The sequence below is a fragment of the Balearica regulorum genome, chromosome 2, assembly GCF_011004875.1.
Source record: "Balearica regulorum gibbericeps isolate bBalReg1 chromosome 2, bBalReg1.pri, whole genome shotgun sequence".
Taxonomy (NCBI): Eukaryota; Metazoa; Chordata; class Aves; order Gruiformes; family Gruidae; genus Balearica; species Balearica regulorum.
Window position 1 is genome coordinate 47245276 of NC_046185.1, and position 15212 is coordinate 47260487.

Genomic DNA, 15212 nt, shown 5'->3' on the forward strand with positions numbered 1-15212 from the left:
TATCTATTTATTTAGTTACAGTCCAGAAAAAATTTAGATGTTAGAAATGATCAAATGGGGTTGAATTGACTTACTAATTATATTTTCTTACTACTATCATCTGCTCACTCTTATCTTCATGATCTCCTATCGTCAATCTCACTGCATTCAGTTGGAAACTGCACCTTACGGTATCTTTTCACAGTTATGCCATTTTTTCTATGTGCATCCCAAGGCAAAAGCAAGGTCTTAAACTTTCATTCACAAAGACATTCTTCTTTTTGTTTAAGCAAAAGGAAACCCTCCTTCCTAGGCATTACTGTAATACAAAGCAATAGTATCAAAGAGCAAAGTGCTCTTATGTATTGGAGAGAAAAGGCTAGTTGTAAATGCTTTTCGTTGTCTGAAGACAAGTTTGGATGTGTCAGAGAGGAAGAGTCACACTATCCCTGATGACAGTTCTTCAGTCACATCCCAGTGTTGTTCATTCCAGCTCCTTCTGTCCTGTCGCCAGCCTCAATAACAAATAACCAAGCTCTATATCTTTCACTGCTTCTGTCATTTGATTGTGCCAATTGGCTGTAAGAGGTGTTTTAACGATTTGCAACTGTGCACATGTTGATCGAGGTGTTTTAAATGCGTCGAGTGGCTTGGAGTGCTTCTATATTGTGATTGAGCAAATTCGGTGGGGACTGGTTTTCAGAAGGGGATGTATTTTCTGAAATCTGCCTCATTAAGATTTCTTGTGATAGATAACTAGCCTCTGTTTTTAAGTTTTAGCTTTAGAGAGAGAAAGCTTTCATTATTTAGTGAATCCAGTGCTGAACAGTGCAGCTGCCCTCGCAGTCACATGGCTTTTCAGCCCTCCAGGCCTTTGATGGCTAGAAAGGTCACGAGCATTTGCAGGAAGACAAGGGTCTGTGGATGCAGGGGTGCATACCTAATCTTGATTAATAAGCTGGGAAACATTAAGAAAATTATCACAAGAACAGTTTCATGAAGATCTACAAATAATAATAGAGTCGTCGTTTTGTACTATAACCCAAACTCTGTTGAATGGTCACTTTCCTTTCCAAGCTTCTCACCCCTGTTAGATAGTGGTTAGCTTATGTAAGTCTGATGGGCAATCTGGTTGAAAAAGGGAAAAGCTACTCTCTGACAAACTTTGACTTTTTCCACTGGGTCTTACATATCCTTAAAAAAAAATATTCTAGAAACAGTTTCCCTAAGGCTCTTAAATATTTACCCTCCTTCCCCCCCCCAAACAGTGAAGTGAATACTCATGATTTTTAAGTACTGCCTTTTAAATCTGTCTCAGATACTTTTTGCTTTTCAATAACTTTTGCAAGTATAGGCAGTTTTGGAAAAGTGAGTGGCGGAAGAAGTTACACTTTTTCCAGTAACCTTGGAAAATGTGAAGAAGTTAGCTTGGAAAAAGGCATGATATTTGGAAAAAGGAAGAAAACTAAAAAAATGAAAAATACCTAGCAACCTGATAGTAATTAATCTTCTACATTCTGTGAGAGAGGAAAAGATAGGAAAGCAATTTTGACATTTGTTTCACTTTTTAAATTGAATTTAGAAGAAAAACAGTCCCCTCCAAAATGGCCATAAGGTCTGATATATAAACACTCCCCTCCCCTTTTTTACGAAGAAAAAAAAAAAAAAAAAAGAGGTGCAAGAATGTTCACTTTGATTACTTAAAAGCTTGAAATCAGAAAAAGAAGTAGTAAATTTGTCAGTTTTTCTTACGCTGTGATTCTGACTTAGATTGAGACCTCTGCTGCAATGTTACTTGATTAGCTGGTTTGTGCCAGTAGCTTAAGGATAGGGAGCCAGTTCACTGTATTTGTTTCAGGGAAACGGGGAATAATGTTAAATCAGACAGAGTTTTTCCTAGTCTTCCAGAGTTTTGCTAGTAAACTGTTTGCTAGTGGAGTGTCCAATCCAATCCACACCTAACTCAGAAGGAATTAGTTCAGAGCACGATGATTCCTGGAGTTGTCTATCACTATGAAATACCAGATAAATTTGGGATAGAGGTAATCTTACCTAAGTTTGCTGAAGAAATTAGGAGACTTGGGCTCTCTCAGCAGTCAGTGAAGCACTTAGATGAACCAATCCAGAGAGGTTCATCCCCAGCTGTCTCATGGGTCAACTTCTGGAGATACCTGTCTTTTCAAAGAAACCAAAAAACCTAGTTGACTAGTTCAGACAAAATACTTGAGTTTTAGGTGGATAAAGTCAGATGGATATTCTTTCTGTTGTTCACATAAGTCACTTAAAATCTCCACTAGCCCCACTGAAACTGCTCTCTTGAATAAGTAGAGCAGGACTTGGCCCCGTATGTAGGCACAGCAGCAGAAGGGTGGTTGAATGCAACGTGTCATCTGCTTAACATTTTGGCAGGAATATGGATATGTTAAGAGATATATATATGGATATATTTAGGTGCTGTCATAATCAAGGTGCAACACACAATGTTTCAATTAAATGTACTTAAAGGTGAAAATTCAAAAAAAACTGATGTGGACATCACTGAATGTTTTAAAAAGCCTCTTCTGCCATTTAGGAAAATATTTCTAGTTATTTCTTTGAATTCCTAACTAGGTATTACAATTCAGTATTATCACAAGACTGCAAGATTGAGGAAAATATATCAAACCCCAGACTGAAACACAGTGCTGCAAGCATTACAACACCAGTCCAGTTGTTCATAGTTCACTATTCTGTGCTAACAATTATGAAAGTACATCCAATAGAGTGCAGTACTGTACAGTCTGTAAAATTAAAAATACTCTGTGGAAAGGTTTCTGAATCCTTTGTAACTGTGCTGTGTAGGACAGTTCTGTGTTATACATTTCACTGCATTACACTGAGTAAAAAATCTCATTTGAAGATAATGTATACCCTGTCTTTTAAAGTATTTTGGATGTTTTCTATGAAAAAAATGCAATTTAGGTATTGCATACTTTTATAAATACGTTAGGGATTTTGACACATTGTGTTAGATCTTGATAAGGTAGTATGAAAGAGTTGTGGCAAATTTACAATATGTCATTTTGTAAATGAACTGGTCTTATGATACCTGAGGAAAAAGCTGACATGTAGGAGAGCACTAGGGAGTATCATGTTAGGAGCCCAACATGCAAAGAAATGCTTAGTGGTACCTCTGGAAAAACTCAGTTACTGCCAGTGAGGCATTTTAGGCATTCATCTTCACCTTTGGATGACAAATCACTTTTTGGAAAATTTGGAACTAATTTTTTTTTTTCAAGTTTGAGTAGTAGTTAAAATATTTTCTCATTCACACTTTTATATTAGAGTTCATCCATTTATATTAGGGTCTCTATGAACAAAATGAAGTAACTGGTATGTTTACGTGCTTGCAACTGTCTTACAGTGAAAGATCTCCTTTTCAGTGTTAATTGGCCTAAACTAGAAGGCCGTATTTTAGAAGGCACAAATGTCAGGTTACAAAGTTTGGCATTTTAGCAGGTGTGCATGTGTAAGGCTCTGATAACAAGTGAATGTCGCAAACACCCGTCTTTACGTGGGCAGGGATGGGCTGATGATGGGGGAGTGTCGACCAAGAACGGAACCTGCAGAAGCAGGATAACGTCTTGTGAGCCCACTCCTCTATTCCTGAAACATGTAGACAAAAGACCATCTGTGTCCTGTGCGCTGTGTGCCTGTGAAAGATCACCACTCACTTGGTCAGCCCCGAAGGGGGTAGGGGGGCAGTGAGACACCCCCCTCCCCCCCCCCCCCAAGAGCCCCACAACCCACCGACTCATTTCTAGAACATTTCTGAACATTCCTGAGTGCATACTGTGATAACAGACGCCCGCCTATGGGGTGGGCACATTGGGTTATAAAAAGGGGAAACAAGTTCTTGGCGCGTGCCTGCCACCTGAGGACTACAACTACAAGCAGAGAACATCGCTGGACCCAAGGGTGGTGATATCTTTTCTCTTTTCTCTCTCTCTCTCTCTCTTTCTTTCTCTCTCTCTTTTCCTCTCCACCATTCTCTTTGTCTCTAACTTCATTTTGGGCACATTAGGGTAATTTCGTCACAAGTTTTGGTAAGCCATTATCTTTGATAGTTTTGCTAAGTTTTAAGTATGGTTATAACTTTTGCCAAGCTTCTATCTTTTGTAGTTCTGCTGAGTCTTAAGTAAATTTGTGATTTGTTTAAAACTCTAGAACAATTGTCATTACTCCTGATTGCCGTGCAGAGAATTAAAAAGTTAACCTCACCCTCACCCACCGAGTGAGACAGGACAGCATGTGTGCCCATTTTCTGACATAATAGATAGGTGTATTTTCTTCAGAATTGAGTCAGACTGATGTAACATGTGTAAGAGTATCTAGACCAAGCTTCTGTATGACAACTTTGGCTTTTATTTGTAAGTAAATACTGGATCTCACAAAAAATGCCAAGGTAGTAACTTTGGAGACAACAGATCTCTAACCACAGGAGGACAGCACGTGCAGCAGATTGCAAACTTCTCTTTGGTGAATATACTGCTCCTAGTGGTTTAGACTGAAATATAATCCATCTATTATATCAATAATTGGTAGATTTATACCAAAAATGTACATTTGAAATTAGAACATAGCAATTTTTTAGATTCCATTTAGAAATACAGGAATTGTGTGAATATGCCAAAAAAGGTGTTTTATATTTCCTGTGAAGATACTGCAAAGGTACCTCCCTTTAAACAAAAGATCTGGTGATACTGTAGAGGTGGGTACTGCAAATGGGTATTTTACAGCATATTGAAAGTGCTAGTCTCTTTTATGTTAGGGAATCAGAGATTATACTAACAGAGCTAAGTTCTGGGCCAAGGATTTCTGATTTCAACTACTAAAAAATCAACAACCTTGCAGGACTACTCCATAACTCCAGAAGGGCTTGTTGCAAGATGCTTTGATTGTTGAGAGGCAGATCTAAAGACCACCAAAGCCATGGAAGGATCTTCATTGGCTTTAATGTTCTTTAAAGCAGACAAACAGTTATTTGACTACAAAGAAGTATTGGCTAATTTGATTTTTCATTAAGAAATCTGCAAAAGTATATCTGTCAATAATTTGTACACTCTTCAGAAAGAGAAAAGGGGACAAGTGTATAAAGCGTTCATATGAATTTGCACAAAAATGATTTCTCATAAAACCATGAAAGTGTTCCTGTCCGATATAGTGGTTAAGTGTGCTCGTTGCTTTGTCATCGTTGTCGTCATCTACAGGCTCTGTGGTGGTCTCGAGAGTCAGGTTTAAATTACTTTGAAAGGCAGTTTTAAATATGAGAGAACTAGAGGTGGTTGGTCATCTCCCTTGGGCTACTGTGGGAATTTCAACCACTTCTGAATGTCAGTCACTTCAAAAGATGTTAGAAACAGAGGCATCTGCGTGTACATGAAATCTAGCAAGTTTTCCTTACATCTTTTGTCAAAATGCTCCTTGTCTACACTGTGTTAGAGGCTGAACATTAGTTGTGTGTTGGCTGAAGAGATGTACAAAAGCAAAGAATTATGTGTGTTCAAAACGTGGCTGCTGTTTTAGTGGAGTCACAAGCAGTATCGTGTTGCCAAGTAAATACAAATTCTGTATACTGCTGCTGTGTGATGGACAGAGGCATATAGTCTTCTCAGAAGGTCTGTATTAATCTGTTAACTAGCTTCCCTCCAAGTTTTATTCAACTCTTCACCTGAAAGTTACTATAAATATTTCACATGCCTCTTTTCTATCTGTCATTGGTTCAAAATGACAAAAATGTTATCCTGCCTTCTAATTTTTCCATGTGAACCACTTGTTTTGGTAGACTACAGTTAAGAGGCTTGCTTCTTTTCTGTTGTTTTACACATGGGTAATTCCAATATAGTTATTTCCTGCTTTAAATGGCTGTGAAGTGAAAGAAATACCAGACTGGGGCTGTGAATGTTATGTATCAAACAACACTAGGTGCATTCTGCCAGTTAAAGCTGGTCAGGAAATTTGGAGAATGCTGCTTTTTTTTTCTTTTTTCCTCCTAAAGAAATGTTAGTTTGTCAAAGATTTTCTGTTTTGATATACTCCAGTAAAATGAAACCTGGTTTCCTGCTAGTCCACTGGGCAGGTTGTGGATCCAGGGATTGTGCAGGGAATCTGTGAGACCTTGGAAATGAGGACTCCTTGGCTCCCACATTTCCTGCTGTAGTCCCAAATGTGCAGAAAGCAGCACTCAGCTCTCAGCCTGCAGAGAGGAACCTAGAAAATGCAGGTTTGGCTGAGATCTGCAGGCTTCCTTCTGCAGAATTGAATGATGTCGGTTTTGCCATGTTTTCCAAGGCCTTGCATAGAGAGTTAAGAAATGTTCAGAACCCACAAGGACTGGGATGCTGGAGCTTCTTACAGAAGTGGTTTTATAGCTGGTAGTCATGACAGAGATCATGAATAATCAGAAGTATAGAAGATGAGGAAGTTAAGCTAAACCAGAAGGGGCCTCTGAGCTTAGAAGATGGGGCTATTAATTCAGTTTATTTAAAACCTTTTTTTTTAAAAGTGGTTATTTCAAAGCAATTTTTCCTCTTAGGCAAGGCTTTGCAAAATTGGTCTTTTTGACATTTCACAGATATGGCATTTCATGGGACAGAAAATCCTCTTTTTAACAGCTCTACTTTTAGTGACAGAGGACTGTGTTCTCAGTCAATGCCAGACTAGTGCTCTGTCTCAGTTAAGTTGATAGAGACTGAACCTTAATCAGATGATTTTTCTCCTGTGCTTTGTTATAGAATTTTACTCCCCAGGCGACTCAACCATGCATTCATTACATTCTCCCCAAGGTTCACTCTAGGTAGTTCTTGACATGAACATATCAACAGCCAGCTGCAGTGATGAGTGAGAGAAATTATGGGTTAACACATATTTCAAGAGGAAGATACTCCATAACCTGGAGTATTCCTCATTTTTGCAGGTATTAACTTTGTGTTCAATGTTTCAGCAGTGAACATATAAACACTGCACTCCTTTTCAAAGAAAAACACGACTGCTTCATTTTTATGGTAACTCTTTGTTTTTTATTTTATAAACACTTCAATAAACCTATTCTCTCCCATAAACAAAGCAGCAGGGGGAACTTGGGTTCAGTTTACTTTTTGGTCAGAACATTAATTTTTTGGCTCATATGTCACCTTCTAAAAATCCATTGATGTATAGGTATAGTTATAGTGCTAATTAAAGACCTGAACTGGAGGAATTAACCAGGTGTTTACTCACCATTTTTCAAGAATGTCATTGTGTGGCCACTGCTACAGGACCACACTGAGACTTCCATGCAGCCAACATAGTCAATGCACCTTGAACCTACATAAACCAGTGACATATAGAGTGATACTTGGCCACCAAATACAGGGAGGGATCTAGTGTGGCTAAGTGATGCAATAACAAATTCAGAGTAACATCACCATTCTAGGTAGGAAGAATAATAAATAGAATGCTTTGTCAGTGAAAACCTTCCACAAAGACTTACTCCCTCCTCTGGAGCTCTGAGGAAGGCGTCTGCTTGTACTGAAATGTTAACTTCTGTAATGACACCAGGGCTTGACATTAGTGTCCCTCATCTCTTAGACTGATTTATTTTCAAACATGGAAACAAGTTCAATAGTTTGTTCTGTCAAATCAAAAGTATATTTTATTGTAGTATTGCGGCCACTGATTGTTATGCTGATGCCAGAGGGCTTGTTCTTGTACGAGTGGGGAGAAATAGGCCTATTGCACTAGTGAGGGAGACCCATAAATCCCTGTCTATTCCTAAAAGCTAGTTCAGGTTCTGGTCCCACGCATTAGAGAAAGTACAGTGTCAGATTAAAAATTGGCATTTTGCAGAGCACATCCAAAGTCAATCAATGGACTTTAATTTTTAAAGGTAAAAATGTAATATTAGTAATGTTTGGTTCCACAGTTTCTGGAATGTTATGAAAACCATAAAATCAATTGAGCCAATATAATGAATCTGTTCTAAAGTTGTCTATAGAACTGAATGGGAATACTTCAAAACTTGCTGCCAAAACTCAGTGACATTTCGTAGCAGGTTCATATTTATGCTTTTGGGAGTAAGAAGGTAAAACTCTTAAAAAAAAAAGCCAAACCAAACAAACAAAAAACCAAACCCCACCCCAAACCAAAAAACCTAAAAGCAAACAAAACCCTACCCCCAAACCCCTCCTTACATGACCAGTTCTTCAGTAGATATAAATTTACATAGTACTATTGAGTTGAATGAAGCTTTGAAAATTTATGGAAGTTCAGAACCTGGTTCAATAAATTGCAGTCTCTGGAATGGGCTTATATGTATGTCACTATCTGTGTTATTATCCCCATTTTCTTTATTTTCTTGGTAGTTCAGATATATCTTTGTATATTGATGAGGATTAGTTTTATAGTGAGCTTTATCTTTCAGAAAGATTGTTTTGCATGTAGTAAGGAAAAAAAGGTGTGGAAATATTCTTCTTAATGAAATGGTAGGGAAGATCATAGTGGAGTTCATAACCATCAAGGGACCTAAAAAGATTTTAGCATTCCTTTTTTTGGCAGGGGAGGGGATTCATTGCACCTTTAACCTAAAACTTGTCAAAGCTATGAAATTAGTAACAAGAGGTTTTGAATCGGAAAAATGAACCATATCTAGTTGAAGCACAAAAAATCTATAGTGTTGGAAGGCTGGCATTATCAAAAGAAAAACAAATTTATTTTTTTCAAGTCATTTTAATCACATCAGTCATGTTGCAGCAAGGAATGCAAATATTCATATACTACAGATTGAGACTGCTCTGAAATGTTCTGACAATCTGTTATGTTTTGAGTGATGTTTCAACCCTATCACTTGGGGTTTTTTGTTTTGTTGTTGTTTTTTTTTATGACTATAAAAAGACACTACTCATCTCTGTCACATGCTGTACAGGATAAAAAGCCTTTCAGTTTTCTTAACAAGAATCAGACGGCCAGGGTGCTGCTGGAACGCAGAGAATATGCCACTGTCTGTTCAAAGTACAGCTTAATGAGCCAGACTAAACACACTGGACAATAGAGCTGTGGGGGGAAAGGGCTTCTCGTGGATCTATGGATCAGCTGCAGCCTTAACATCTAACTAGTTTCATTTTTCATCTTTACGAGTTCCATTTCCCTGTTTTGTTGGTATAAACTGCATTTCAATGAGAGGACTTTCCTGCCTAGGTGATGGTATTGTGTGCTTTGAAAAAGGATATCATGGATTATGCTAGAAATAATTTCTGTGTTTCTTTTTTCTCTCATAGTCACGACCTATTCCCTCACACCTTACTTCAGCAGTTGCAGAGAGTATCCTGGCTTCCGCCTGTGAGAGTGAAAGCAGAAATGCTGCAAAAAGGATGCGGTTGGATAGACAGCAGGTACTGTGTTGTTTGGGGGTCTACCACATCCGTATTTATCAATGCACTGGACTCATTTACATAGGATGCCATGCAGAAGGGTGGTGCAGTCCCTTATATGTTTCTTGCTGGCAAGAATAATTAAAATACAAAAGCTGTAGTTCTTTGAATGAATACACAAGCATGTCTTTGTCTATATTTACATAAGCTGTATGAGGGTGTCTAGTATGTTTATAATGTCCAGCTGGATAAAGCTATATATTTGCTTTTTAACGGTTGTAGATTTTGAGGGCATAGTGTATAATCTGCATACTAGAGTTAAAAGGAACAAAACATACAGTATATGTAATTTACATAAATAATAGAAATGGTGCATGTATCCATGAGTCAGTGTGTTTATCTGTGCACGTATTGTCTTTCAAAATGTGTATGCATTTGTAAATATAAGGTGAAATAGTGTAAGTTTCTGAAAATACCTATTTGCCTGAAATAGAAAAGTTATTGTGATATATAGCAAAATGCTGTCAATTAACTTATTAGTGAGTTTTTAAAGCTCATATAAATATTTATTTTAATTTTTTATGTGATTATTCACCTATTCTGGTGCATGTTAGGATTTAATTATTTTTAATTTGCTGAGAATTGCATGTTTTCTTTCAATTTTTAAAAATCAAACTGGTAGCTTATTCCAGGCTTTGTTTATTTAGTTGCTCCACAGATACAGTGAATGTCTAATATTCTTATTGCAAAGACTATTATGCTTTATTTCTCTTCATGATTATCACAAAGTCAAATCTCAGTAAGATCTCAGTTTTTCCAAAAATATGCCTCAGTCATGGTAGACGAACTTTTTTTTGTGGAAAAGACTTCTTTTTTTTTTTTTAAAAAAAAAAGAACATTTTCCTTTTATACATAGTCCATTGAGTTCTTTCAGGTTGTGCCCTAACTGAATAAAGGATTCCTACTACTCTTTCTTGAACATTAATAGTTTAGGATCAGGAAGTGGATATTGCTATTTCTTTTTGCTGTTCTATTTTTTGCTAGTTTTTTCATTATTGCTGTAAATTTGCCTTAAGATTTACAAATCACATGGGATGTCAAAGCATTCTAATGTTAATTATAGCTTAGTTTAGAAGTAGTGCTCATTCAGATTCTGCAGGTTTTATATTCTCTCATTTATTCTCTGATTTTTCAGTAACAAAAAAACCTACAACCTACAAAATTGATGTGCTTACCCCAAAGAGAACTAGAAAAGCCTGGTATGAACATCAATTACTATCATTGCACAAAACTAGTAGCTCAATTCCTTGGTCCAGCCTGGGTGAGGCAGACTTTTTGAGTGTGTTAAGTGAGAATCCCATAATACTCTCCAGGGAGCCAGAGAGCTGTTGAAATAAAAACAATTTTAAAACTGTAGACAGAACTCAAAAACCCTATTAATAGGATTTCTTTTTTTCTTTTATTTGTTGTATTACTATCATAGAAAGATTTGGTAACTTATTGTTGAGGGGAGAGGTATTTCTTTACTTTTCATTACAGAATTAAAAATCTGTAGGCAGAATGGCTCCAAACTGATTACCTTAATTACAATTGTGATGTTAAAGTAGCAAAGCTGCCTGCAAAGAACAGTTGTTGGGTTCTGCTTCCTTCAGCTCTGCCCTCATTTTGGCAGTGAGTTCTGGGAACACTGTGGAGACAGTTGCAAATAGCACCAGCCACTTGATTCAGCAAGCAGTAAATTAGCTGGGTTGATGTAGCTTTGGTGCTTGCAAAACTATTTGTGAATTCAGGATAGATTTTCTGAATAGTTTTGGCTGGAAAAAAATTACAGGAATATGTGTTAGGTAGCTTCATAAAACTTACAGTGAGAAATTTACCCTGCAGGACGGAATAGTTAAGTCACTAGAGAAATAGAAAACCTTGGTTCTAGAGCCAGCTCCATTGAAATTTAATTATTTATTCCAAGTATGTGACATTAACAAACTAGGCTGAGAGCAAAGCATTCCAGAGTATTTCTGAGTGGAGTGTTTAACACACACTGCTGTGCTTGGTTGTTATGCTGAGATGGGAAGTGGACCTGTATCCTCACATCCAGGGAGAGTGCTTCATAGGTAAAAGGACTCTAGTCTTCTCCTCTTCCTATTTTTTATTTTTACTTGCTTTTAAATTTCCTTCACTTTTCTTACATATATCCAAAATGAAGTATTTTCATTGTGTTTTTTTCTTAGACAGAGTAAGGTTGAAAAAGTTCAGTTCAGCATATTGTTTTTACGCTGTCCCATAGCTCTGAAATTGGGCATTATACCAATAGGTGGACTTAGGCTTTGAGGACCTTTCAGTGGAAATCTGGGAGGAGAAAAGGGGAAATAAGATTTGGATAATGAAAATTACCACTTCATAAATTTTGTCAAGAGATCTTCTAATGGAGGACAAGCATTGAATAGTCCTGGAAAGTAGATTGTTAAGAGGATCTGGTAAGAGCACTCATTCAGCACTTCCCCTCGGAACTGAATGGAAGCGTTGCATTAAAGCTGCTTTATTCTTGCATGCAGCACAGTGAAGGTCTGCCTTTTATTCTCCAGAGGGGTGATCTGCCTCAAAGTGAGATGTAATTTGCATCCCCACCACCACCTTTTTCAGAGTATTACCCATAAAACGTGAATGTATTAAGAACACAATGAGTGTTATGCCCAGCCCTGAAGCTAAGACAAAACTTCAGCAGTTTCTTGAACTCCTTTTCTTGTCTTATGTTCTTTCCTCTTCTCTGTTTCTCCTCCTCTCCCTGGCACAACGCGGTCCCTGAGCAGGAAGTTCTGAGCATGTTGCATGTACGTCCCTAATGGAAGTCTATACTTTGGTGAAGTAATATGAATTTCCAGACTAAATATGTTTTTGCCTACAGTGTTAATTTTAACAGTGGTTTGATGAAAAGCCATCTCAATTATTGGTCAGCAAAAAGAACCAGTTTAAAAATCAAAACTGTGGAAACTTCTAAGAGCTCATTTTTTTTTTTTTTTGAACAGATAGAGTATTCACTATGCTCATGACTATTAACTGCTTCTTTCAGAAATATTAAACGTGGAGGGTTGGCTTTATATACTTACAATCCTGTGCACAGATTTGTTATTTCTTCCGAAGAAACCTCTCCAATTGTATGCCTGTGTCTGCAGGCATTCAAATACCGCATCTTATGAATGATTTTCTAGAAGTATTTCTGATAGCTGTAGTGCTTAATATAGCCCTGATCTAGTGATTTTGTTAAGTTTACTGAAGTTAAGTCTGAAGCAGAAAAAAGCCATCATTCTACCTGTATGCTTCAAATTCAACTCACACAATCTTTGTATTTCTTAACTCAATTTGAAAAATAAGTTAATGAAAACTGGTTTCGCTGGTATCAATTTCTTATTTTCAAAAATAGGTTTTTTTCATGGCAATCATTTATTTCATAATGGGAAACTCAATGTAATCTTGTCTGTCAGAAAACAAGTACCTTCCTGTAGTTTTTGAAACTGTAACAATAAAATCATTGTCATTTTCTAAGACTTCTCTGTAAGAAATATAAATGTGTTTACTAGGTCATGGTAGCTTGGACTGTAATGCTATGGCTGTCCGACCGTGTTAGATGTTACTCAAGTGCTCTCTTTAGCTTCAGTGTGTTTTCATTATCTTGAGATCAAGCTCTGTTGGTTGGCCTGTAGCTTAAGTGCCGAGGAGTTACATATTTGATACCTGTTACCAGACTGAAGAGTTCTGTCACTTCCATTTAAATATCTGCCTGATATTAAAAATAATTTATTCCCTTGCACAAATTTTATAGATTTATATATTGAAATAGTACAGGTTTCCTGATACTACTGCCAACGGTGAAAAGCTCGTGACAATGGGCTGGATTTGGTTGATCTTTCCACAGTCCAGATCAGGCAGTGGGTACAGATGCAATGCAGAGCTTTTGTGTTGCTCTCCAAATCATCTCTGCTGAGTCTGGATACTGAAAAAGGGCAACTCCAGTCTTGAATTTTGAGGACTTTTTTCATCACAGTTGATAAAAAAGGTAGAAACAATAATTGGATCGACCTTCTATGACTTGCTTCAGTCAGAGATAGAAGAGACATTATCTGAAATCTTAAGATCTCCTGTGCTTCTGAGTAATATCTTGGGATGCTGTCCTCGGATAATCCTTCAAGATCCTTATTACATCTCTAGCCATATTCAGTGTGAAGCAGTTGCACTGAAGTGGAGGTTCTGGAGTACTATTAACAAGGGAGTCATGAAACAAATTAAGTAGAGCTAAAAATACAGCCCTTTTTACATGCATTCATTACATATGGTGAACAGGATAACTTCTTTTGTTGTGTCCTTCACTTTACAAACCAAATTGTGTCTTGGTCGGTGTCATTGTTTAGCCCCAGCTGGCAGCTGAGCACCACGCGGCTGCTTGCTCACTCCTCCCCCCCAGCAGGATGGGGAGGAGAATCGGAAGACAGAATGTGAGCACATGGGACCAAGGAGGGAGAATGAGTATGGGGAAGCAGGAGACTAAAACTGAATCATAGAATACTATGTCTGAAGGAGTGTATGAACCTCTTTATGGACGTGTCGTGTATAATTAGCCAGATCATTTAGAAAATTGATGTAGCTTCATTGGCACCATGTTGTTTTGTTCTAGTTAGGAATCTGGACCTTTGAGAATTCATTATTATATTTATAGATAGGAGAGTAGTGGTCACATGACTGTGAAGCCAGTGGACTGGATCCTCACCTGAACTCAATCCGTGTTATTTTAGCAATTTTTTGGGTAGCCAAAGGAGTGAGCTATGTACATTTCTTTCATCCTTATGCCCGAAATAATCAGACATGAAATGTGTGACTCTTTTGTAGTTAACAGCAAATGACAAGTTGACCCCAAAGAGAGCTTAAGCTCAGAAGAAAATGAAAGTTGTCTTACATTTCTCCCATCCTAACAAAGGCATTTCTCAGCCAGAGCTGGTGCTTTTTAAATTAGTAGGCTCTTCACAGAGTGCTTGTCAGTCAATATTTTATAGAATATACACCATAACAAAAAAGTTTTCTGCATTTTCATTTTTTAAAATGTGAATTTAAAGGGTACAGTTTCTTTTCATTCCAGAGACTAGCTGAAAATAACAACAGTCAGACAACTGTATAGCCTGGTGAAGGTGTTGTCCTCATACCTTGACTGCACGGACATCAGAATAATACTTTTCTTGTAAAATTCGTAATTTTGTTTGATTTAATTCAACTATTCTTTATCACTATGTACAAGGCAAATAGAAGTTGATACAATGAAGCTATTAGGATATGTGTATGTCTCCGAGTGTGCATGGGAGACAATTTCCCTTTCACTGAACAAACCAGTTATATGCAGACTAACTTTAATTCTTCACATGAGATCATATTTGGAGATGGCTCCAAGACGGCTTTGCAGTTGCAAGAGTATTACTTACTTCGTCTCTGTCTCTGCTTCAAGTATTTTACTCTCTGCTAGGCATCTCAAAAAAGTTCCCTCAATATAAACATTAAATGTCCTTTTTTATCATAATGTTGAAAGATGTGATCTAAGATCAGAATAAATAAGATTAGGATAAGTGTGCAGGTTATATTTCTGAGTCTTGTGGAAGCTACCAGTTCATTTAGTTATAAAAGCTAAACTCAATTAAAAAAACCTGTGTTTATTTGAGCTTTTTAAGTTGATAAGACCAAGTCTATGCACTGTGCACAGACTATCATGCACTATGATGCTATGAAGCAGTTCTTTATGATAAACACTGAATGCATTTTTTAAGAAACCTCTCATCAAGATGACAGCTGTAATTTTTTTCCATGCTGTGA

General features: G+C 37.3%; 1 protein-coding gene across 5 annotated transcripts in view; it reads left to right on the top strand.

Annotated features, from left to right (window-relative positions):
• The window catches only part of NOL4 (nucleolar protein 4), a 200650-nt gene that overhangs the window by 156610 nt on the left and 28828 nt on the right, over window positions 1-15212 (top strand). For all 5 annotated transcript variants that reach the window (XM_075744150.1, XM_075744151.1, XM_075744152.1 and 2 more), the window contains one exon: window positions 9273-9386. In XM_075744150.1, coding sequence (XP_075600265.1) covers window positions 9273-9386 — 114 coding nt within the window. The remainder of the gene's footprint in view (window positions 1-9272; window positions 9387-15212) is intronic.